We start from the raw sequence: 25,786 nt of genomic DNA, 5'->3' as shown, positions 1-25,786 counted from the left end.
ACCCTCGGACTCAGCACCGCCTTCTTGACCTGAAATCTTCTTCCCGACCTCTCCACCCCCACCCCCTCTCCAGCCTTTCACCCTCACCTTAATCTCCTTCCACCTACCGCATTCCCAACGACCCTCCCCCAAGTCCCTCCTCTCTACCTTTTATCTTAGCCTGCTTGGCACACCGTCCTCATTCCTGAAGAAGGGCTTATGCCCGAAACGTCGATTCTCCTGCTCCTTGGATGCTGCTTGACCTGCTGCTTTTCCAGCAACACATTTTTCAGCAAAGAAGATTACCTTAGATTACAACGGAGTTTTGATCAGATGGGCCATGGGTCGAGGAGTGGTGGATGGAGTTTAATTGAGATAAATGTGAGGTGCTGCATTTTGGAAAGGCAAATCAGGTCAGGACTTATACTCTTAACGGTAAGGTCTTGGGGCATGTTGCTGATCAAAGAGACCTTGGAGTGTGGGTTCATAGTTCCTTGAAAGTGGAGTTGCAGATAGATAGGATAGTGAAGAAGGTGTTTGGCATGCTTTCCTTCATTGGCCAGAGCATTGAGTATAGGTGTTGAGAGGTCTTGTTACGGCTGTACAGGACATTGGTTAGGCCACTTTTGAAATACTGCAAGCAATTCTGGTCTCCCTGCTACAGGAAGAATGTTGTGAAACTTGAAAGGGTTAAGAAAAGAATTATAAGGATGTTGCCAGGGTTGGAGGATTTGAACTATATGGACAGGCTGAATAGGCTAGGGCTGTTTTCCCTGTGGCATCAAAGGATGAGGGATGACCTTATAGAGGTTTATAAAATTATGAGGGGCATGGATAGGGTGAATAGGCAACATCTTTTCACTGGGGTGGGGATGTCCAGAATTAGACGGCATAGGTTTAAGGTGAGACAGGAAAAATTTAAAAGAGACCTAAAGGCAACGTTTTCATACAGGGGTTGGTCCGTGTATGGAATAAGCTGCCAGGGGAAGTGGTGGAGGTTGTATAATTACAACATTTAAAAGGCATCTGGATGTGTACATGAAGAGGAAGGATTTAGAGGGATAGGGGCCAAATGCTGGCAAATGGGACTAGATTTATTTAGGATATCTGGACGGCATGGACAAGTTGGACCAAAGGGTCTGCTTCGATGCTGTACAGCTCTATGACTCTAAGACTGTATCTGATATGCTTGTCCTTCAAGGTAATAGGAGCCATGGGCTTGGAAAGTATGTTCAGAGGAGTCATCGGGAGTTAATGTAGTGCAAGTTGTAGATGATACACACTGTGTGTTACTGGTACAGGGAATGGCTGTGGAAGGTAGTGGATATTGTGCTGATCAGGTGGGCTGATTGTCCTGGATGGTATCAAGTATTGTGAGTGTTGTTAAAGTTGCACTCATCCATGCAAGTGTTCTATCAGTGTTTTCTGACTTATGGAGTGTGGAAGTTCACGAGGAATGAGTTACTCACCATGGAATTCCCTGCTTATCCCCTGCATTTAGAGCAGAGTATTTATATGAATAGTTCAGTTCAGTCCTGGTCATCCCCTCCAGGATGTTAATAATTGGGGATTAATTATGGTAATGCCTTTGAACAGCTAAGGACAGTGGCTCCATTCTCTCTTATTTTACATGATAATTGTCTGGCAATAGTGTTGGCTGAATGTCACTTGTCAATTATCAGCTCAAGACTAGATGCTGTTCAAGTCTTACTACATATGAACACAAACTGCTTCAATGGCTAAGGAGTCATGAATAGTGCTGAGTATTGCCCAATCATCAGGGTACCCTCTCTCCAAGGTTATGAAGATGGTTAGATCTAGGACACTACCCTAAGGGGGCAGCGATGTCCTGAAGCTGAGATAACAGACCTCCAATAATTACAACAATCTCCCTTTGTGCTAGGTATATCCCTAGCCAACGTTTTCTCCTGATTTCACTGATTCAAGTTTTACTAGGATTCCTTGGTCCCACAGTTGGTCAAATGATATCAATGGTATAGAGTCATTGAGTCATACAGCATGGAAACAGACCCTTTGGTCCAACTTGCCTATTCTGACCAGCTATCCCAAACATAACTAGTCCCATTTGCCTGCATTTGATTAATATCCCTCTAAACTTTTCCTACTCATGTACCTGTCCAAATGTCTTTTTAATGCTGTAATTGTATTTCACCTCCATCACGTCCTCTGGGAGGTCATTGCATACATGTACCACCCTCTGTATGGAAAAGCTGCCGCTCAGGTCCCTTCTCAACCTTTCTTCTCTCATCTTAAGTTAGTCCCTCTAGTTTTGGACTCCCCTACCCTTGGAAAAAGACCTGGGCTATTCAACTTATCCATGCCCCTCCTGATTTTATATACCTCTATAAGGTCATCCTTCAGCCTCCAATGCTCCAGGGAAAGAAGTCCCAGCCTACCCAGCCTCTCTTTATAACTCAAATTCATTTATATCCTCTACGTGTATTCTGTCTTTCTTCCTACAGCTTGCATTACTGACTTGTTGTAGCTACATAATTCTTCAAACATCCATATTTCCAGTATTCTTGTGTAAAAATATGCCATCTCCATCCACTCCACATCTAGTACATAATGTGTGGCATGAGCCAGAAAATATCACTTACTATACCATAAAGCTTGTGTAATGCATTCAATTTTCATGATTGTTGGTGATTTATTTGTATTATACATTTTTTTCTTTTTAAACCAAACAACCTTGTGCATTCTCAATCACTTATTCACAGTATGGAGCAAGATTCTTCCTACATGAAGCATACCCATAATATATACTAGAATATGGAGACCACGTCCCATATTTTAGCAGCCAGATCTCTCAAAAGCCCACCATTCACCAAGAAAGTCAACATTGGATCAGCTCAGCCTTCTTCAAACTTCTATGACTTTAATTGTTTGACAACACCAATCTTTGAAAGTCAAAGAGAAATGTTAGTGTATCGTGCAGTTGACATCACTACACTCCTGTACTGCAGTAAAAGCACAAGAGAAATTCCATCAGAAATTCATCTGATGCATCCTCTAGATTCAAAAGGAAGATCATTGAACTAATGCTGGTGTCCTTAAAGTCAACTGAAATAGCCAGGCAAAACGGCCAAATTAACATCAATGGACATGGATACTGCATCCATACAACAAAAAGCATCGCCCCATGACCACCCAGATCCTGTTCCCTCACCTCTCAAATGGCCAATGTTTAAGTTGACGACACAGAAAATGCTTCAAAATGCTTTGACATGCTTGAAGCCTGGCAGCATTGGTTTTCATGATTGGAGGAACTTGCTACCAATCGTTCAATGGTAACAATCTGTCCATCAAGTGGAGCCGCAATGATGATAAAGCAGATTGAAGCAGAGAAGAAAAGAAAAGGAAGTTAATCTTGCATTCCAGATCCCACTGATTTGCAGTTCACAACCTACTGTCATATCCTGAGTCATATGCACAAAGGTCTGTGGGTCAAGAATCGGTTTATTCTGTCACAGGAAGATGCATGGCTGACACATGCACTCCTTAGTGGACTTCTTCCTCAAATCAAGATTCAACTGATAGATAAATACATACTTATAGTGAAAATCATGATATACAGAAGCTATTCATTTGCATAGAGGAAATAATACAACTTGCATAAAAGGATGGATTTTCTCATATGCAGAACATAGGTTAGTAAAAGGAGGGATACTGTGTATGAAGTCAGCTAACTCAGTTGGTTGGATAGCTGGTTTGTGATACCAATAACATGGGTTCAATTTCCACACCTCAGGTTAAGCCACCACCAATTGCATTCCTCTCTCTAATGTGAGAGCAGCCCTACAGTCTAGTAAGACTATGGCAACTTTGCCTTTACTATGTATAGAGAAGTAAAGGTTGTGCATACAAATTATTGTGAACAAAATGTGATTCCATTGTATCTATAAACTATCATGTAACTGCACATCTTACTCTGATGCAAAACAAAAAACAGTGAATGTTGGAAATCTGAAATAAAAACAGAAATTTCTGGTGAAACTTAACAGGTCTGGTAGCATCTGTGGGAAGAAAGTTCCTAGCCTAATGATTTTTCATCAGAATGGTGCATCTTACTCTCCCTATTATATAAGAAAAGGTAAGTGAGCCTGATTGTACATTGACAGTTTCCAACACATTTGGAAAGGGATACGCAATTATGTAAAATGGAATGCATATGAGCAGTGTTGCATCTCCATATGCCAATTCTGATACGTTTGTGTTGCTGGAAAGTATGTTGGATTTAGATGTTTACACATTATTTTATAATTTTAACTACAGCAGCTTTAATAGTGCTGGTTCATTTTTAAAGCTACCTTAGGAAGTCTTCTTGCTCCACTTGTTAACTGCACATGTTCAATTGATAGTGCTCAAGGTGATATTTGAAACTTTTAAATAATCTGATTAGTTCTTTTTATACTGGTAAAGAGACAATCATGGGCTCCAGCATAACATCTTTAACATTGTGAAATATCCAAAGATGTTTCACAAAGTAGACAAATCAACCATAATTATTACAATTGACTGTAAATTGATCCTGGGGAGTTGTTTGAAGATGTATATACGGACCAGGCCTTTGAAGGCACTTATGAAGAGAATTCCAAAGCATTGGGCTGTAAAGTCTGATGGCCTTGTCACAGATTGGGGAAGGGGGATGAGGTGAGGAGAAGCATATTAAGTAGGACAAATGCAAATAAGCAGAAAGTATCAGTTGTCACAAGGTGATGAGGAATTAGATATCATGTGAATCAAAGCCATGGAGGGAATAATGAGCCAAAGCTTTGAAATTAATAGAATGAATAGTGGTATCCAGTGGAAGTTAGTGATAAATGTTGAGGAACTTAGTTTACAGTTGGCAGTTGACAGAATGTTGACAGTGGATCTAAGTTTGTTTAGAACTGCTATTTGAAGTCTCTGCCTTTCACAGATTAAAAGTAGGGTGTGTGAGTCAAGATTAGAGTGGTGCTGGAAAAGCACAGCAGGTCAGCCTGCATCCGAGGAGCAGGAAAATTGACATTTTGGGCAAAAGCCATTCATCAGAAGAAATGTTGATTTTCCTGCTCCCCGGATGCTGCCTGACCTGCTGTGTTTTTCCAGCACCACTCTAATCTTGACTCTGATCTCCAGCATCTGCTATACTCACTTTCACCTGATGTAGGCGTGAGACTTTGCTCATATTGGCTTACAATAATTTTCAAGCAGCCATGATGACAAAACAGTTGTTGTTCAACATTAAGATCTCATAGTGAAAAAACAATACCATTTACAATGCAGACTAATTCATTTTAATTACTGCAAATAAAAGAGCAAGAAACTCACTCATGTGCACTCACTGTTACAATTAGTCATGCACTGCTTGATAACAAACTCTTGGATAGTGTTTTTTTAGATTAGATTAGATTAGATTCCCTCCAGTGTGGAAACAGATCCCTTGGCCCAGCAAGTCCACACCGACCCTCCGAAGAGTATCCCACCCAGTCCCACTTCCCTCTGACTAATGCACCTAACACTAGGGGAAATTTAGCATGGCCAATTCACCTAATCTGCACATCTTTGGACTGTGGGAGGAAACTGGAGCACCCAAAGGAAACCCACGCAGACACAGGGAGGATGTGCAAACTCCATACAGACAGTCGCCCGAGGCTGGAATTGAACCTGGCACATTGGTGCTGTGAGGCAGCAATGTTAACCACTGATTCACCATGTTAGTAGAATGAGGCTTATAAGGTTGTTATGTTCTGGAAGTGTCTTTAAATGTAAAGTAAAATGAAGGGCTCATGTGATATGTTCTGAAATTTGCCTGACAATAAGCATCTATGATTTGATTGTTAGAGACCAAATTAAGGCTTAGATCAAGACTTCCAATGGAATCATGAGCTCCAATGCACCAATGGCTACCACAGGATTCGGATGAATACACACTGTGTGCCTCCTTTAAATCCTCACAGTTTTTTTTTAATAGTGTGCAGGGTCTAACTGGTCGATGATTGAGACCTGATTGTTGTCCTGGCAAATTCAGTTGAAAGATAGATTCTTAAAAATCTTTACAGTCAAAGAACCACTCCATCTCATAGGTCTGACCTCTCATCTTACTCCTCTAACAGGTCTCTCCACACTCAATTCCACTTTCCCAAACCCCTCCTGCCAGCAGTTCTCACAGCTTTGAGGCCAAATTCTGCAGCATCCCCTTGACAATGCACAGACCAAACAGAATCTATCTGCCTGGTCTGAAAATGAAGATTGATGGTTAACTGTCTTGCTGTATCTCCATGCAAATTATGGCCTTACCAATCAGCAACCTCTTCTTAGTCTTTATAAAACGATGTCTCCTTATTTAAATCTTTTTGTATCTTAATTTTGATGAGTGCAAAATGAAAGGCTTCAGCTTCTAATCTCTTTTTTAAAGCAATGTTTAAGTTACAAGATTGCAAATTACCAGGCTGGAAGAAAGAACAGAAATAAGCCCTTATGAGTGAGGAATCATTTTGTTTTGATTCTGAAAAATTTAATGTTTCCGTAAAGAATACTGCAAAATTTGCCTGCTATGATAAAAGGTGTGTGATTCATATACATTAATATGGTTTATTTTAGAGTTTATATTTTAACAAGTGGCATGTGGGTTTTGAGAGAATTTAATGATTAATTCGTCAGTATTTATGCAGTCATTTTTTAAAAAATCATTATGAGAGAGCGAATCACTGCAGTGATAATGGGAAATTGTTTGTATTGTGAGAGCTTTCCAAGCAGGTAGACTAAACTTTAAGGAGTATTAACTTGCTTTCAGTTTAGCAAGATCAGGATTTTTTATCTTAGGAAATGAACCCATAGCTTGAAAATCTTCTCTTTGCAGTTTTCAGAGGTCTTGGTAGATGTTAGATGTGTGAAACAGTTCCTCATGAAAGTGGACATGGTCTAGAATTGTTAGGAAATAAGTTTCGCCAGTGTCAGGATTTAAGTTTGTAAGTTCCAGACCAGAAGTTTTCAGTTAGAAGTCAGCAATGTTAATTGATGCTGAGAAAATCTAAGCTTGTTGGATGAGTAATCAAAGAAGAGGTTACCAAACAAGAATTGAATGAAACAGTTGCTTTAAACCTGTAGATATGATAGAGAAGCAAACACAGTCCAGTGTTTGAGTACTGTAATGTGATAGTGCTGGGATAAATGGAATTGTATTTGTGTGTGTTTTGAAATCTTTCCAATTATGTGACATATAAGTAGCTTGGTTTATTCCATTTTTTTTGTGTAATAAACATCTATTTTGTTGCTCAAACCTAGTCTGCGGCATCTTTTGCTTATGTTTCAATTATTAAAAAACAACCTATTAAATAACAAAAGTCAAAATATGATCTATTAAGCCAAGTTTCAGACTGGTACCTGACTTGTCCAATAATAACATCAGTTGAGGTCAGAACATTGTGTCTTTTCTCAGTTCGACTAAGTGTTCTGTTGTTAAATATAAATTGCCTATGAAGGTAGTGTTTCGTTTAAAGTGTTTTTAGACTTTTCTTTCAAACAAATGTTTAAAACATGAAATCATTCAGTTATTAACTGGAAGTTTGAATTTCCATTAAAGTTATCAATTTCTATAAGAATTGTACAGAGCTTGATACTAGGGCCAATCCAAATCAGGGCTTTGGTGCTGTAATGGTTATCCTATTGGATTTGTGATCCAGAAAGCAAGAGTTCAAACCCATTGTGAGAATCTGTATTCAGTTACAAGTCACCTGATTGTGAACCATTTGAGTTTGTACAAATACATTTCAGGATTTTAAAATAAGAGTGCTACTAAGGGGAAAATGGCCATTAATGACACAAATAAAACTGTGAGTGAATGCAACATATACCATTTGCACAAGGCATTTCAGATGTTTTTAATCATTCAAGTTTAAAACTTTTATTGTTCAATTTTCTTTAGCAAAATTATCATTGTCTCTCTCAATAGACTCAAAAAAACAGACTCTATCTCATTGCCAAGTTTGTCCTGGAATCTCCTATAACACAGGAGTTAAGTTTTTCTGCTTTTGCTTCAACTGAGCTGAGAACAGAACCATTACCAAGATTGTAAAGTAGGTAACTGTATTAATTTAGTGTACAGTATACCAACACTCAAAGAGGGCTGAAGGTTCACCTGATGCTGTTTGTCTCAGAAACCATAACTACGCATACTCATGCTATTCCAAGTCAGAACTTGTTCACATTCAGCAACTGCCTACCCTGCACCAGCATCCAAAATGTCACTGATAGTTCACACACCAAGAATCACACCTACACTGTTGCTGCAGTTGAGACCACCTGCAAGCAGGCCCTCCCTATAACACCCAGCGCCTTTCAGCTGAGTGGTACTTAATTGTACCATAAGGACGGGCTGCGGGAATATGTAGCTCTGACAGAATCCCAGGCTTTCCTTTTGATACAAACTGGCAGTTGGTGGGGAAAAAAGAAACCTTTCTGTTATTGCAAGGTTTGTGAAGGTTTGCAGCTCAGGTAGGGGTTTAGGGTGTAGGTTTGCTCACTGACAACTTGGAGGTCGCCACTGATGATGTTACCTAGCCAGGTAATGAAACATCTGGATATCAAACCTACAGCTCAGCGAGCAAACCTACACCCTAAACCTTTCTGTTATCAAGATCATTCCATTCAAACAGGTCAAACACCTGGGCACGTTTGAAGTGCGGGTGGCTGCTGTGTTGGAGTTATACTGCAAGTCGGGTGTACACCCAGCAGGGATGCTGCACTTGCTGCCAACGCTTAGGGGCACCAGCTCTGGACATTGTGTGAGGGTCTGGCTTTATTGTGCACTCTTCAGGTCATGTTATAGTTCAGCAGCGTGCTACCAAGGTGGCAACTGCACCCTGTAAACCACTCAACAGGCCCTTTGGCTGCTTTGCCGGTGTCACCTATTTAGATGGCATTCTGGCATCTCTACTGTTAAACGCCTTCTCCTCCCGAGCCAACGATCCATAGGAATGTAGATACGCCATTCTCATGCTGTGACATCGCTGGGAGCCAGGTTTAAATGCCAGGAGCTAGCTGACAGCAGGAGCTCCTACAATCCAATTCCCTGCATAAAGGCAGCTGACATTCCCTCTCTCTCACACACACACACACATACACAGGCAGCTCACTTTCTGGCACAAAGTTGACAGCTCTAGCTTGACTCAAATCACCTCGTTTTGTACATTCGGAGGAGTGAGAGTGCCTGTTACAGCCAGGCGTTCATATTCAGAGTCTGTCCCAGTCACTGAGGCTCTCTCTCTCTCTCTCTCTCTCACGCACACCCACATTCTGTTACATTGAGTTACTGTGCTCACACACTCGCTCACTCTCTCTGGAGTCCCTCACCGTGAAGGCGGTTCCGGAGTCACTCGGGCTTGTCTGGTCTCACAGCCTCAATCCCCGTCTCCTGCCGCTCCGCCGGAGCCATAGGCACAGGGATCTCTTCACCAGAAGGACTTATCCTGCTCCACCAAGCCCCAGCAAGTTTGTGGAGGGACAAGGGTCGCTGGACATGCTGCCGGAGGCTTTCTGGATTCCTGCTATCCTTTGTATCTGTCAAGTCGGTGAGTGCAACGTTACCCCCAGCCGCCGGTCTTTTCCATTGCGTCTTTCAATTGTTTTAAAACAGGAAAGTCCCAATCCCTGCCTGGTTTGCCCTGCGTAAGTGACATTCTGTACAGTATTTTGAAGCTTATGGAGGGCTGGATGGGAACAGAGAGAAAGTGCCTTCCATTACAATGGGGGCGAAATTCATGGGAACCAGCACCCAAACGGCAGCCCATCTTTATAGAATCTGTTTTTATTGTGAGTATTTTATTTTCGATTTTGTGTGAGTTGTGGTGACTGAGCGTTCCAGTGTGGACCCCAGGCCGAAAGGACAATCTCCTTGCTCAGTTGCACTGATGAAAAAGCAGATGGACCGAGGGGTGGGTATCTGGGTGGTGGGGTGGTGGGGGAGCCATCAGTTGTTGCAAGACTTGGCAACGGAATGCAAATAATAATATCCACAGCATCTCTATTGCAAACCTAAGGGGGAGGGAGGAGACTTGGAGAAGCGAGAACAGTGCGAATGTTTTAAGAGAGAGAGGGGATGTTTAAGGAGATCAAACCGGGCAGGCTGATTTGCTGGCAGCCCCCGGAATATCGCATCTGCCTTTTCCCTTAATGTGTAATCTTTCATGTTGCCAAGAAATGCTTCCTCGGTTTTTTATGGCCAGTTGTTGCTGGGAGCACCCTCTGCTTCACCCTCCTTACGGACAAACACCTGCATATCCAGGTTTAATTTGTAATTCAGGTGAAGAGTATTTCTTTTGCAATTGAGCACTGGTGCAGATTGACACAATGCAATACAGTGCAGGACATGTCGCTCCTGCAGAAGCGGCTACTCGCCTCAGTGCCTTTCCATTTCATGACAAGCCTCAATGCGTTTTACATCCCTTTGTTCTACACCGGTTTCTGGTGTCAGCGTCTGTTCGGGACAGTCGGTAATTCTGGAGATGTTCTTCATGAGGGTTGAAGTTAGTATGGAGGAGAGAGTCTGTGAGAACAAAGAGAAGTCCCGTACAGATGTTTAAAAGAGATACAATACTGTCATCGGGTGGGTGCCGTTGACCGGGGCTCCCTGTTCGAGCTGTGCTACTAATCCCAGTCTATGGCTAAATCCGACCTTACTGACTGAGGGGACACACTAAGCACAAACCTTTTCGACTGAGTCAGCTATGTCGCTAGTAATCCCAGTGCTCTAGTTTCCTGAGACAAGTTGGATCAAAATGATTGGAGGGCGGTAGGGGGTCGGCTGGGGGCTGGGCTGCTGCTGGCGGCAGGTGGTGTATGAACTCTGCTGAACCATATTCTTTCACATCTGCCGCTTGGGTTCAAACCCAACCCAGGCAAGCGATGAGAATGTCCTTTCTGATAAATGGTCATGTGTCGGTCTGGGCTGAGCAGTTCTCTGTGACTTCAAGGGCAAACTGGGAATGTCTCATAATTTAGCATTAGTTATAATGTGTTCTTAAAAGTGTAGGTCACAGTCACATCAACAATTTAAGTCTTTATCACAATCAAGTGAATATCTTTCGCATGAAGAACAGTTGATTTGTCGAACAGTTGATAAACGGTTGACTCTCACTTCAGAGAGTCAAGAATTGTTTTAACTTATTCATGTGACTAATACTGTGCCATCTGCATTTTGTAAGACAATTGGATGTTTTCTGGAATATTGCTTCATAATCTAAATATCTATAGATGAATAGAAAATTATAAAGGGAGCTGGTGGAGTGTACACAATGCCAAAACTCATTAACAACTGCAATTCTTTTCTCTAAAGTCTGACAATAATAATGACTGTAATATGATAAATCTGTTTGTATCCACACCATATAGAGCTACTTTCGTTTGTGGTTTAGTGGTTTCCTTAAGATTGATACCTATGGCATCTAAGAGAAGAAACGAAAGGAAAAGAACTGTCAATGGCACACCTTCATCCACAAATACTTGTTTTGTGTTCCATCCACCTTATTGTGTTCTGACAATTGGAATTGTTGCAGATGATGGCATTAAATGACGGACACAGATCTTCAATGAATCCTTGTGCTTCTTACTTGAATACCAAAACACACCCTTTTGCTTTAGTTGTCCAGCTTTCTACTCACAAACCCTGTGACGAATCAGATTTTCAGCTGTCTGTACCACAATTTAGAACAGTTGCCTTATGACTAAAACCAAAAATGCAGTTGTAGACAGACACATCTCAGAGATTATATTTTGCCAAATGGATCAGAAAGCTAAACATTTTTACAACATTACTTCAATAGATACTGACCTTCAATTTTCAGTAGTGCTTTCACTTAACTTCCCCAAATAAAACTCAACTATTTCATTGCATTTTGATAGTCGCTGATTGGTCAATCCCCATCCACATTGAAAAATTGGTGAAGGTAAACTGGTTTTCATTTGAACTGATACCTTCTAATTCATTAACTTTGACTCCTTGCTCGGAAAATTGCATTTCTTTTTCATTCTTTTTTATCCTTGAGCTTTCTCCTTGCTTTTGATCTTACCAATGTTTTGTTGTTTTTCATTATTTGTATTTGTACCTGTTTTGGAGAAAAACATGCATTTTTCTCAAACACAACTCAAGTATTTGAAAGTCATTACTAATAGACAGGAGATGTTTGGCCTTTTGAAATGGTTCTTTTGGGTTTTGTGAGCTTCAGTGAAGTCCAGCATGGAGCCGGTGAAATGAAAACTGGTATCATTGGGCAATAAATAGCTTGTCTAATAGTCAACGAGGCCAATAAGTTTATAGATAAAACATTGGACTGAAACCTTTGCTTTATAAATGAAGTCAAAATGCCACAACCACATTTACATTCATGACTGCCTCCACAAACCTCTGAGGTAACTACCTGAAATTTCCAAAGGGATTCACTTCAGCCATCCATAGTTGCTTGGACAATTTGAGTAGTAATCCAGCTAACTAGAAAATATGCGAGAATTTCTGAGCAATTTGGCCTTTCCTTCTCTCCTTTTGCTGCTGCTCCTTCTCCTCAGAATGGATTCCCGTGTTCTAGTCCCAGGGTAGACTTCATTTAAGGAAATTGATATGTATTTCAGACATAAACTGTGAGTAGCTCAAAATCTGTTGTTGCGTTGGAAACAAATGGAGTTTACATTGTGGGGTAATGCTATATCATTATTGGTATTAAAGTTTTCTGGAATCGTTTGCTAATTGAATTTCCTTATGTCATTATGGCACAGAATCTGTAATTGAAGAAGCTGTACCGAGGTACCTTTGCACCTAAGATGGCGTTGTATGTAGCAACTTATAAACTTTTGACTGTACTCATTTGAGTACATGTGACAATAAAGCTAATTCAATTCAATTCAGTTCAGGAGGCCTTGTGGTCAAATAAGTCCAGCATTTTTTCAACCTCAAAGATATGAGTAACATTTGAAGGAAATGAGTAATATGTTTATAGATTCATTTCTTGTAGCTGTGTTACCTTTCCTTATTAACTTTCACCTTTCATTAACTGCCAAGAGTCTGCTGAAGTCACTTCTTTTAATTTATCACCCTTTCTCTGAGGAGTATCTGGGACATTGCTCTGTGACATTCCATAATGATGCAGCAGAGATTCATATTTCATGGAGCAAATGAAAATGCATCCCAATACACTCTCACTTCATACTTTGCTTCTGGTGTGCTCTGTACCATTTTATTGCTCGGAATGTTCTCATTCTTTAACCAGATCACCAAACCCATTTGAACTAAGGTCCAATTGGTTTTGGAAAAATAGAATTCCTATTCTTCACAGACCCAATTAATTTTTCATTGGTGCTCACAGTACAATTGTTGGCTGTACTTTTAATTAAGACTTTGCACAATAATTACATGCTTTGGTCCTTTGAAAAATCTCTGCATTTCTTTGGACCTCAGAATAGATTGCATCTCTCTGTCTAACGTCTTCACCTTTGTTCCATCACTGAATTTTAAATGCTGCTGCACAAAAGTTGGTTGATTTGTGTTCTGAAAGTTTGAGCTTCAAAATAATTATACAGATTTAACAACTAGACAGATAAAATGCAAATAGTGATTACAAGAAAACTATTGAGTTTACGGGCAGACAACATGGTGGTATAAATTACATTACCACTTTGTTCACTGGTAAACTAAAATAATTTTACATTTAAAATGGCTTATTACAATGACTGTTTTGAAGTAGCAAAAGTTTAAGCTGCTGAATGTTCATAAAAAGCTTTTAAAATGTGTGATTTTATTGGTCAATGAGATAGTTAAAAGATAAGGTGATTTTGATGACTTTTGTAATGTTGAAACCTTTAACACATTACATTTCAGGAATCGCAAGCAACAGTGTTAAGTGGAGAATCTATAGAAATAAAGACAATCCCAGAATATGATACTGTTACGCTATAAAACATTAATGAGGCCATGACTGGAATATTGTTTCTAGTTTCTGGTTACTGTATAGTTACAAAATAGAAAGTATTGAGCCAATGGATAAGATTCAAAGAAGGGCTTGCAAAGATGTTTGTGTTTTCAGATTAGTGAGAAGTGCAGAATTGCTATGTGAGCTCACCTTATTTTTATGTTGGGGTGAGGCGATGGGGAAAATGCTTGGTGGAGGAGACTAAAATAAATAGTTGTAAGGTAAGGGAAGTTTCAAGGAGACGTGAGGAAAGATGTTTTTCACTCAGAGTATGGCGAGAATCTGGAACTCACTAGAGTTAGAAGTGAGTTAGAGATAGAGGTAGAAATCCTCTCAATGTTTAAGAAATATTCAGATATACGCTTGCAATGCCAAGCAAGGCAGACAAGGTTTTAGGCCAAGTGCTGGAAAATGGGAAATAGCATAGTTAGACAGTTACTTTTGACCGACACAAACTCCATGGGCCAAAGATCTTTCTCTTTTTTTTTAGACATCTATGAGGAGTGATGTCATCTTTTGCAAAATAAATGAAGGAAATTGTGGGAGGTTATGATTTGGTTAAAGATCCTTAACATTTAAAGAGAAAACAGGACACCTTGCATTATCACTAGAAAATTTTGCTGTCTAAATAAAATGCAAATTTTCTTGTATTTAGAACAAATTAAACCAAGAAAATGCAGTCAATTTATCATCATAGCTTATACCCAGATAATACCCAGTTTACTTTTTACTTCTCCCAAGAGTTCTCTCATATTATAATATCTCCCAGTTATTTACTTCTACAGGGAACAACCACAAATATGCACAGTCTTGTGGAGACTATCATTAATCCCCTTCAGCTATTCTCAGAGATAAATCTTTAATTTACCATCTTTTGATCATGAATGCTTCAGTCCTCTATGTTGGTTATTTTTCAGTACTTCCAAGCTAATTTGTGTAGGTTTGGCAAGTAGTCAAGTAGGTGGTAGAAGGTAATAAATCAACTGATCGATTGGCTAGATATAAAAAAAGAGCAGAGCATGGTACAATTGCAACATTTAAGAGGCATTTGGATGGGTATATGAATAGGAAGGGTTTGGAGGGATATGGGCCGGGTGCTGGCAGGTGGGACTAGAATGGTTTGGGATATCTGGTCAGTATGGATGGTTTGGACTGAAGAGTCTGTTTCCATGCTGTACATCTCTATGACTCTATGTTGCTTGTGCAATAATAGTGTTCCCACCTCTTAAAAAGACTGAGTTCAAGTCCTAAATGTTCTAGGAGATATGGCATAACTTATCAACACAAGCTGATATTCAATAAATAAAAGGGGGACCAATGTGCAGAAGGAGCTGTAGAATTGTGTAGGTAATAAACTCGATCCACAAAGAAAGATGTCTTGTTTTGCTTTTGTCCAATGACTGGCTTAGATCCAAATTGATAATTTGTTGTTTGCTTTCTTTTCCAGACGACTGTGGGGGCCACTATAGATTCTTGCATTGGCTTAAAACTAAGCATTCTTAAAGCTTCTGTTCCCCCCACAAAATTTAAAATAAGATTAGTCCTCTCCTGCTATTCACATGGTCAGCGAAGTTAGTATTTTGCTCTGCTTACATTTGATTACCACTTACTTTGGCTGACTTCTGTGTGAGCTACAAGCTGATATCAGCTCTTCTCTGCTTGAGATCTCTCAGAAATCATCAGGAGAAGTTGAAACTACAGAATTTCCTGAAGCTCCACTCATCCTCATGGCATGTAGCTTGTTCTGGAGTGCCCTCAAAGTTTAAATTAATTAGTCCCCATTTACTGATTCCTTGATCTGATCACCTAGATTGACATAAAACTGGCTGGAGTTTGCTGAGTGATTAAAAACTGAATTAACTCTAATTTCCAAACAGAAAGCATTTTTCTGGCTTGCCTTAGCTGCCAGAACAGCAGATATCATGTCTCCATCTCTTTAGCTAGATAAACCCATCTAATGTTTTAAAGACCTATCACTCCTGACTTTGCTTTAAAATGGTTCACTCTTTGAACTGCTATTTATTTGAGATATTTTGGCTTTTTTTTAAAAGCCCAGCATTTTCATTCCCTTAACCTTTACAACTTTATTCTTCATAATTAAAACTACCTGTAGAATACTAACATGAACCATGAACTATTCACGACAGTATGTAAAGCTTTTTGGTATAGGACCAGCAGAAGATTAGGAACAGGATTGGATGTTGATGAGTGTCTTAGCATTCTGGAATAATATTCTTTATGTTTAGATTCATTAACTTACTCAGGTAATTAAATGCAACTTGGCTGAATGAACAAAGATATTTTGAAACACTGAAGAGCTTGTTCGGTGAGTGGATGTAAGGGATATGACACTTGAACAGGAAATAGAGGAGAATCATCCACACAGATGCAGTGTGTGAACTCAAGTGAGCATGTAGTATTGACTTTTCCTGTCTCCAATTCTGTTTGTCTTCTGATCTTAATGATACCAAAGAAATTAAGGTACTAAGATGTATTTAAAAAATAATCAGCTGTTCACATAGATATTTTTGACAATTAGCATAGAAGCTGCAGAAAATAGATTAAAGAATTGGTTGCTTGCTTTTGCACAGCAACAATTTTTTTGATTGGCCATTTCTGTCAAAGCAAGAGACCATAATACATCATTGCCCCATGTTATGCAATTTCCCAGAAACAACATTATAAAAATATATATCTTCATCACACCTTTACATTTTGATGTGCCATTGAGGGGAATTATTGCATCTTTTCTCAATTAATTTTTTTTCTCATACTTGCCATGCACTGTGCCTTTTTAATAAACTGATATGATGATCATACATTATGCAAAATGTTCAAATTGAAATAGCATCAGAGATCTTTTTTTCTCAATCATATTATGGTTTTTCGTTCCTCCTCAGCTTGCTTTCCTCCATGCCCTGGGTGAGGGTGACCACTCTTGTTCATGAATTAGACAGCAGAAGCAGTGTTAAGTTAGGTAATTTTCCAGGGTGTCAGTCGTTCAAGCTTCATCTTCCCTAAGACGAAGAGGTTAAGACTGATCAGTTCCTAACTGATTCCTACCCAGATCCTGGACGTATGGAAGTATGTAAGTTTGAGTGTTGGCTGAGAATCGAATTTGATTCTGCTTCCATGCTGTACACAGTTGTCATTTGGCTGCTGACCTCATTACACCCTTGGTCCAAACATGCTCAAAAGAGGTAAATTCAACAGGGCAAGTGAGGTTAATTGCCCTTAACATCAAGGTAGCATTTGACCAAATGCAGCCTTGTAAAACTGGAGTCAGTGGAATCAGGAAGTCTCTACACTGTTTGGAATTACATCTAGCACAAAAGAAAGATGTTTGTGGATGTTGGACATCAATCACCTTGTCCTAAAGCATCACTGCAGGCGTTCCTCAAAGTTGTGTCCTACCCTAACTATCTTCAGCTCTCTGAGTGACCTTCCCATCATCATAATATCAAAAATGGGGATGCTCATCGATGAATATACATTGTCTAGTATGATTCACAGTTCTTCAGATCCTGAAGCAGCCTGCATCTATATGCAGCAAGACCTGGACAACATCCAGACTTGAATATTAAGTGACTATCTATGTTGAAAATTATTGCGAGCCTCCTGTGAGAACTGAGAGCAAAGGCTTATTCAAACAGAAGCACAGCTGTTGTAACTTGGTCCAAAGCCAGCACTGGATATTGCAAGCTCAAAATTTTAGCACATAGAGGTCCCAATCTATATGACAATGGGACGTAAGAGCAAAAATAACCCATGAGAATTTAAGCCCTTGCTTAGCTGACAGGTCTAGAAGCTGATTGGAAGAAATTGAAAATCATTTTATTACAAAACACGTCTACTCCCAAAAAAAAGACAGAAAAAAGAACCAAAATTTTTCAAAGTTAAAATAAATAATTAAGGCAGATAGATTTCAGAGAGTCAAACTGTTGTAAAGGTAAGCAGAGAGAATAGAAAAGGAAGGACATGACAGTAAAGAAGCCAATGAGATGATATGTCGCCTTGTAATTAAAGTTCTCGGATATCTAGTACAGAAACAAGACATTCAGGCAATATGTCAGTGTTCATACTCCATTTGAGTCTTCTCTCATCTTTTCTCATCTAAATCTATCATTGTAACCATCCTTTCTCCCTCACATATTTGTCCAGGTTCCCCTAAAATACATTTACACCATGTGCTTTACCTGCTCCCTGTGATACAGAGTTTACATTCTTTCTGCTCTTTGGTAAAGAGGTTTATTCTGAATTCCCTATTGAATTTCTTGGTGACTATCCCAAATTGATGCCCTCTAGTTATGGACTTCCTCACAAAAGGTAACATTCAGTATCCTGTATCAAAGCATTTCATAAAGACCACTATTAAGTCTTCGCCGTATTTTGTTTGAAAGAAAAGCAACTCAACCCATTAGTGCTTTCATGATATGTATTGTAGAATCATAGACTCCCTACAGTGCAGTTGGAGGCCTTTCTGCCCATCAAGTCTGCACAGATCCTCCAAAGAGCATCACTATCCTCACATGTACTTTATTCCTGATGAAGGGCTTTTGCCCGAAACGTCGATTTCATTGCTCCTTGGATGCTGCCTGAACTGCTGTGATCTTCCAGCACCACTAATCCAGAACCACATGTACTATCGTTAACCCATCTAGCCTGCAAAACCCTGGACACTGTGGGCAATTTAGCATGACCAATCCTCCTGAGATGCACATCTTTGGACCATAAAAGGAAACCAGAACACCTGACCAGCTACACAGCTATGGGGAGAACATGCAAATGCCACTCAGTCATCCAAAGCTGGAATGGAAACTAAGTTCCTCGTGCTGTGAGGCAACAGTGCTAAGCATTGAGCCACCATGTACATCATGCATTTCTGCTATCATCCTTACAAATCTTCTCTGTGCCCTTTCCAGTGCCTCTATATCCTTTTATATATGACCCGTATGCTGTTGTTCTAACCAGTCTGATCTAACTGAAGTTTCTGTTCAATTTTAGCATAACTTCACTACTCTTCAATTCTATCACAACTTTTAAAGTAGCATTAAATGTTTAATTTAACTTAGATTTAATATATTTAAAAAGATTGATTAGATTACTTACAGTGTGGAAACAGGCCCTTCGGCCCAACAAGTCCACACCGACCCACCGAAGCGCAACCCACCCATACCCCTACATTTACCCCTTTTAACCTAACACTACGGGCAATTTAGCATGGCCAATTCACCTAACCCGCACACCTTTGTGACTGTGGGAGGAAACCGGAGCACCCGGAGGAAACCCACGCAGACACGGGGAGAATGTGCAAACTCCACACAGTCAGTCACCTGACTCGGGAATTGAACCCGGGTCTCTGGCGCTGTGAGGCAGCAGTGCTATCTATAGAGTATCTATAGAGTATTTCTTGATGTATTTAAAAAGAGATTTGTTGTAAAAATGCATCCATTAAGGTACAAGAGAAAACACAAATACGTAGTTGGCTCACAGCAGAAAATGTGGCTTGTATTAAGGGATCAGAGCTGGATCCAAAATTTATATAGATGATTTGCATTGGGACAATCCTAAGATATGCCAGTTACATAAATGAAGGGACAAACCATGAAACACACAATAAAAAACTTAAAACTAGGAGCAGGATTAGGTAATTCAGTCCCTCAAGATTGCTCCACCATTTAATATGATCATGGCTGATCTCATCTGAGCCTGAATTCCAATCTCCTGCCTATTCTCCCCCAAAAGTCATTACTAATTAACAATTTGTCTATTTCCTCAGACACTGGGGAAGTGAATCCCACAGATTCATCAGAGAGAAGTGACTCCTCCTCCACTGTGTTTTAAATCTGCGGCCCTTTATTCTAAAGCTACGACTTCGCATTTTAGATTGCCCCAGAAGGAGAATCATTTGCTCTACATCTACTTTGTCAACCTCCTTTAATGTCTTTTATACCTCAATTAGATCTCTGTCATTTTTCTAAACTCCAGAGAGTATAGACCTAAACTGCTCAATCATTTGTCATAAGACAAACCTGTCATCTCTGGAATCAATGTAGTGAACATCCATTTAACCCCCTCAAATGGAACCACATCCTTCCTTAAGTTGTACCAAAATTGTACGCAATACTCCAGATGCAGGTCTCACTAATGCCTTGCACAGTTGCAGGAACAGTTTCCTACTTTTATACTCTATTTCATTAGTAATAAAAGCCAAAATTCCATGTGCCTTTCTTATTACATGCTGTACCTGAGTACTATTTTCTATGATGCATGCACAAGAGTAACCAGATTCCTCTGCACCTAAGCACCCTGAGGTCTCTCCCCATTTAGATAATAAGTTTCCATTCTTTTCAGAGTTTGGATAACCTCACACTTATCCACATTACACATAATCTACCATAGAACATAGAACAATACAGCGCAGGCCAGGCCCTCGATGTTGCCAAATTTTGACCCATTCACATAAGCTATCCATGAACATATGTAATTTTTAAAATTGCAACTTACTTTCCCATCGATATTACCGTCATCTGCAAATTTGGTAATAGAGCTTTCTATCCCTACTCCCAAGGCATTGATAAAAACTGTAAATAGTTGGGAAGGTGACCAAGGACCAAATCCTATGTTACTCCACTAGTTGCAGCATACCAACCAGAAAAAGACCCAGTTATCCTGACTCAGTGCTTTCTGTTGGTTAACTAATCCTCTGTCCAAGCTAATAAATTACCACTAACCTCATGTGACCTTACCTTGTCTTATTAAACCTCTCTGTGGCACTTTATTAAATACTTTTTGAAAGTCAAGACACCCTTTATATAGGACTCCCCATTATCTATTTCAGTAGTTACATCTTCAAGGAACTCTTTCAAATAAGTCAAACACGACTTGCCCTTTATAAAGCCTTGCCAACTCTGCACTGCATTTTGACTTTTCAAATGTCCTGTTATCACTTCCTTAATAATGCATTTTGTTCTGGATGTAGGTTTGCTTGCTGAGCTGGAAAGTTCGTTGTCAGACGATTTGTCACCATACTAGATAACATAATCTGTGAGCCTCCGGATGAAGCACTGGTGGCACGGCCCACTTTCTATTTATGTGTTTAGGTTTCCTTGGGTGGGTGATGTCATTTCCTGTGGTGACATCATTTCCTATTCTTTTTCTCAGAGGGTGGTAAATGGGATCCAAATTAATATGTTTCTTGATAGAGTTCCGGTTGGAATGCCATGCTTCTAGGAATTCTCGTGCATGTCTCTGTTTGGCATGTCCTAGGATAAATGTGTTGTTCCAGTCCAAGTGGTGTCCTTCCTCATCCATATGTAAGGATACCAGTGAGAGTGGGTCATGTCTTTTTGTGGCTAGTTGATGTTCATGTACATCACCAACCCAAGGAAACCTAAACACATAAATAGAAAGCAAACCATGCCAGTAGTGCTTCATCCAGAGGCTCACTGTTGATGTTACCTATTATGCTGACGAAATGTCTGAAAACGAACCTTCAGCAAGCAAACCTACATCCAGAGCCTCAACCTGAGCTACAAATCTTCTCAAAACTTACTAATGCTTTTTGTTATTTGTATTAATAATTTGGACATGAATATAGGAGGTATGGTTAATAAGTTTGAGATGACAACAAAATTGGAGGTGTAGTGGACAGTGAAGAAGCTTACCTCAGAGTACAATGTGACCTTGATCATATGAGCAAATGGGCCAGGGAGTGGCAGATGGAGTTTAATTTAGATAAATGTGAGGTGCTGCATTTTTGTAAAGTCAAATCGGGGCAGAACTTATACACATAATGGTAAGATCCTGGAGCGTTTTGCCAAACAAACAGACCATAAGGTGCAGGTACATAATTGCTTCAAAGCGGATACACAGGTAGACAAGAAACTGAAGAAGGCATTTAATACGTATGCCTTTATTAGTCAGTACATTGAATAGAGGAGTTGGGAGGTCATATTGTGGCTGTACAGGTCTTTGGTTAGGCTTCTTTTGGAATACTGTGCTCAATTCTGGGGTTGCCCTGCTGTAGGAAATTGAAATTTGAAAGAGTTCAGAAAAGATTTACAAGGATGTTGTCATTGTTGGAGGGTTTGAGCTATAGGGAGAGGCTGAATAAGCTGGGGCTGTTTTCCCTGGAACATCGGAGGCTGAGGGGGTGACCTAATAGAAGTTTATAAAATCATGAGGGGAATGGATAGGGTGAATAGTCAACGTTTTTACCCCAGGGTAAGGCAATCCAAAACTAGAGGATATAGATTTAAGATGAGAGGGGAAAGATTTTAAAAGAACCTAAGGGGCAACGTTTTCATGCAGAGGGTGGTGAGTGTATGGAATGGGCTGCCAGAGGAGGCTGGTACAATTACAACATTTAAAAGACACATGGATGGGTATATGAATAGCAGGGATTTTGAGGGATATGGGTGAAATGCTGGCAAATGGGACTAGATTAATTTAGGATATCTGCTCAGCATTGACAACTTGGACCAAACGGTCTGTTCCCATGTTGTGAATCTCTATCTCTATGTGAATCCTATTAGTCAGGTAATGACCATCTCCAATAAGAAAGAGTCAAATCATCTTCACATGATATTCAATCACATTATCATTGCTGAATCAGCCCCAGTTGGGATTATCAATGGCAGAAACTGAATGGGAACAGCCATATAAGTACTGTGGCTAAAACAGTAGTCCAGAGGCTGGGACAAAAGCCTTATACAGCCTCAACAGTACACCTCTACTCTTGTATTCTAGCCATTTTCAAATCAATGCTAACATTGGCATTTGCCTTCCTAATTGCCAACTGTACCTGCATGCTGAAAACGTGTTGCTGGAAAAGCGCAGCAGGTCAGGCAGCATCCAGGGAACAGGAGAATCGAACTGTACCTGCATGTTAACTTTAAGAGAATCCTGATCGAGGATTCCCAAGTACCTTTCTGCTTCAGATTTCCAAAGCCTTGTCCCATTTATAAAATAGTCTCCACCTCTATTTCTCCTACTAAAGTGCAAATCCTCACATAAAGATTTGTGGATGCTGTAGAACTGAAAACAAAAACATATTATTGGAGAAACTCAGCAGGTCTGGCAGCATCTGTAAGAAGAAAGCAGAGTGAATGCTTTGGGTCTGTTGACTGATGAAGAGTCAGTCAAACATTAACTCTGCTTTCTTCTCATGGATGCTGCCAGACTTGCTGGGTTTCTCCAATTATCTTGATTTCATTGCATAACCTCTCGCTTTCCCACATTGTATGCCATCTGCCACTTCCTTGCCCACTTGACTGGCCTGTCCAAGTCCTTCTGTAACCTTTTCAACACTACCCATCCCTGCATGTAATTTATAAGTGTGAATAGTTGTGGCCCCAACCACTGACCCCTTCTAAACTCCACTATTCATCTGCTACTATCCTGAAAAAGACCCCTTTATCCCCACTTTCTGCCCTCTGTGAGTCAGCGAATCCTCTATCCATGTCAGTACTTTGATCTGCACGCAGGGCTCTTATCTTATTTCACAGCCTCCTGTGTAGCACCATAACAAATGTCTTCTGGAAATCAAAATAGATAATGACCAGTGGTTTTCCTTTGTCTAATTTGCTTGTTACCTTCTCAAAGAATTCTGACAGATTTGTCAGGCATTGACAAAGCCCTCTTCTGTCATGCACTTCCAAATATTCCATAATCTCATACTTAACGGACTCTGAAGCCTTATCAAGTACTGAGATCCGGCTAACCAGCCTGTAATTTCCCATCTTCTGCCTCTCTCTCTTCTTAAACAGGTATGTTGCATTAACCAATTTCCAGTTCTCTGGGACCCTCCCTGAATCCAGTCATTCCTGAAGATCACCACCAATGTCTGCACAGTTTCTTTAGCGACACCTTTTAGAATTCTGGGATGGAGTTCATCTAGTCTTGGTGATTTATTCACCTTTAGCTGTCAGCTTCCCCAGCATTTTCACCCATAAACAGCCACTACACTCACCTCTGCCCACAACTCTCTGTTGAAGTTCTGGTATCTTGCTGATATCTTCCACTGTGAAGACTGATGCAATTCATCTATTCAGTTCCTCTGCCACTTCTTTGTTTCCCCATTACTCTTCTCCAGCCTCATTTTTGAGCAGTTCAATGTCCACTCTTGCCATTGTTTACCTTGAAATATATATTTAAAAACTCTTGAAATCTTCTTTTATATTACTAGCTCGCTTACCATCATTTTTCATCTGCTTCTGTTATTTCTTTTTTAGCTGTCTTCTGCTGGGTTTGAAAGGCTACCAATCCTCTGGCTTCCCACTAAGTTTCACAAGAACGTACAATTTTTCTTTTGTTATTATGCTGACTTCTTTTGTCAGCCACGGTTGCCTCATCCTCTCCTTAGTATGGTTCTTCTTCCTTCGGATGAATTTCTGCTGTTTGCTGTATTAACCCCAGAAACTCCTGCCATTGCTGCTCGGTCATCTTCCCTGCTCGGCTCCCCTTCCAATCAAATCTGGCCAGCACCTCCCTCATGTCTTTGTAGTTCTTTCTACCCGATTATGACACCATTACGTCTGATTCTGGCTTCTCCCATTCAAACTGGAGGGTGAATCCTACTATTTTATGGTCACTGCCCCCTAGCGGTTCCTTCACCTTAAGCTCCCTAATTACACATCAAATCCTGAATTGACTGTTCCCTAGTGGGCTCGACCACAAGCTGCTCCAAAAGAGCACCCCATAGACATCCCATGATTTTCTTTTCTTGGGATTTGTTACCAACCTTATTTTCCCTGCCCATCTGCATTTTGAAGTCCACATGACTATTGTAATAGTGCCTTTCTTGTTTGTCTTTTCAATCTCCTGATTTATTTTTTGCCCCACATCCTGACAACTTCTAGGATGCCTGGACTTAACTCCTAACAGGGCCTTTCTTCCTTTGTGGTTCCTCAACTCTACCATACGTTCCTTCAACACTATATCACCTCATTCCACCAATTTTAATTTTATTTCTGATAACAAGGTAACTCCACCCTCTCTGCCTATCTGACTGTCCTTTTGATAGGATATGTATCCTGGATATTTAGTTCCCAGCCCTGAGCCCCATAGCAATCATACCTATGTGAAGCCCACAACATCATACCTGCCAATTTCTGTGCTCCAAGATCATTTACCTTGTTTCATATACTGTGTGCATTTAAGTACAACACCCTCAGAACAATACAGGACAACTCAATTATTTGATTTTGAAGTAAATTGACCTGCCGAATATAGTAATAAAGGTAAATCAGAAATGATTTACAATGAGGTAAAAACAATGACTGCAGATGCTGGAAACCAGATTCTGGATCAGTGGTGCTGGAAGAGCACAGCAATTCAGGCAGCATCCGAGGACAGGCAAAATCGACGTTTCGGGCAAAAGCCCTTCATCAGGAATAAAGGCAGAGAGCCTGAAGCATGGAGAGATAAGCTAGAGGACGGTGGGGGTGGGGAGAGAGTAGCATAGAGTACAATAGGTAGGTGGGGAAGGAGATGAAGGTGATAGGTCAGGGAAGAGAGGGTGGAGTGGATAGGTGGAAAACGAGCTGGGCAGGTCGGACAAGTCCGGACAGGTCAGGGGATCGAGTTTCTGGAGGTTAGAAGCTAGGATGAGGTGGGGGAAGGGGAAATGAGGAAACTGTTAAAATCCACATTGATGCCCTGGAGTTTAAGTGTTCCGAGGCGGAAGATGAGGCATTCTTCCTCCAGGCGTCTGGTGGTGAAGGAGCGGCGGTGGAGGAGGCCCAGCACCTCCATATCCTCGGCAGAGTGGGAGGGGGAGTTCAAATGTTGAGCCACGGGGCGATTTGGTTGATTGGTGCGGGTGTCTCGAAGATGTTCCCTAA

At 40.4% G+C, this 25,786-nt stretch overlaps 1 protein-coding gene and 1 long non-coding RNA gene across 4 annotated transcripts in view; one reads left to right on the top strand and one right to left on the bottom strand.

The window, feature by feature from the left end:
- The window catches only part of LOC122559544, a 58,170-nt gene extending 48,754 nt beyond the window's left edge, over positions 1-9,416 (bottom strand). The window contains exon 1 of the long non-coding RNA XR_006314454.1: positions 9,337-9,416. This is a non-coding gene — a long non-coding RNA (uncharacterized LOC122559544). The remainder of the gene's footprint in view (positions 1-9,336) is intronic.
- Positions 8,967-25,786, top strand: part of ptprz1a (protein tyrosine phosphatase receptor type Z1a) — a 264,158-nt gene continuing 247,338 nt past the window's right edge. For 2 of the 3 annotated variants that reach the window (XM_043709180.1, XM_043709179.1), the window contains exon 1: positions 8,967-9,554. In XM_043709180.1, the coding sequence (XP_043565115.1) occupies positions 9,503-9,554 (52 nt within the window). In that variant the 5' untranslated portion in view covers positions 8,967-9,502. The remainder of the gene's footprint in view (positions 9,555-25,786) is intronic. The other variant, XM_043709181.1, reaches the window with a different exon arrangement.

Source organism: Chiloscyllium plagiosum, chromosome 19, assembly GCF_004010195.1.
Source record: "Chiloscyllium plagiosum isolate BGI_BamShark_2017 chromosome 19, ASM401019v2, whole genome shotgun sequence".
Taxonomy (NCBI): domain Eukaryota; kingdom Metazoa; phylum Chordata; class Chondrichthyes; order Orectolobiformes; family Hemiscylliidae; genus Chiloscyllium; species Chiloscyllium plagiosum.
The sequence above is the reverse complement of the archived record's forward strand: the minus strand, read 5'-3'. Positions and strand labels throughout refer to the sequence as shown.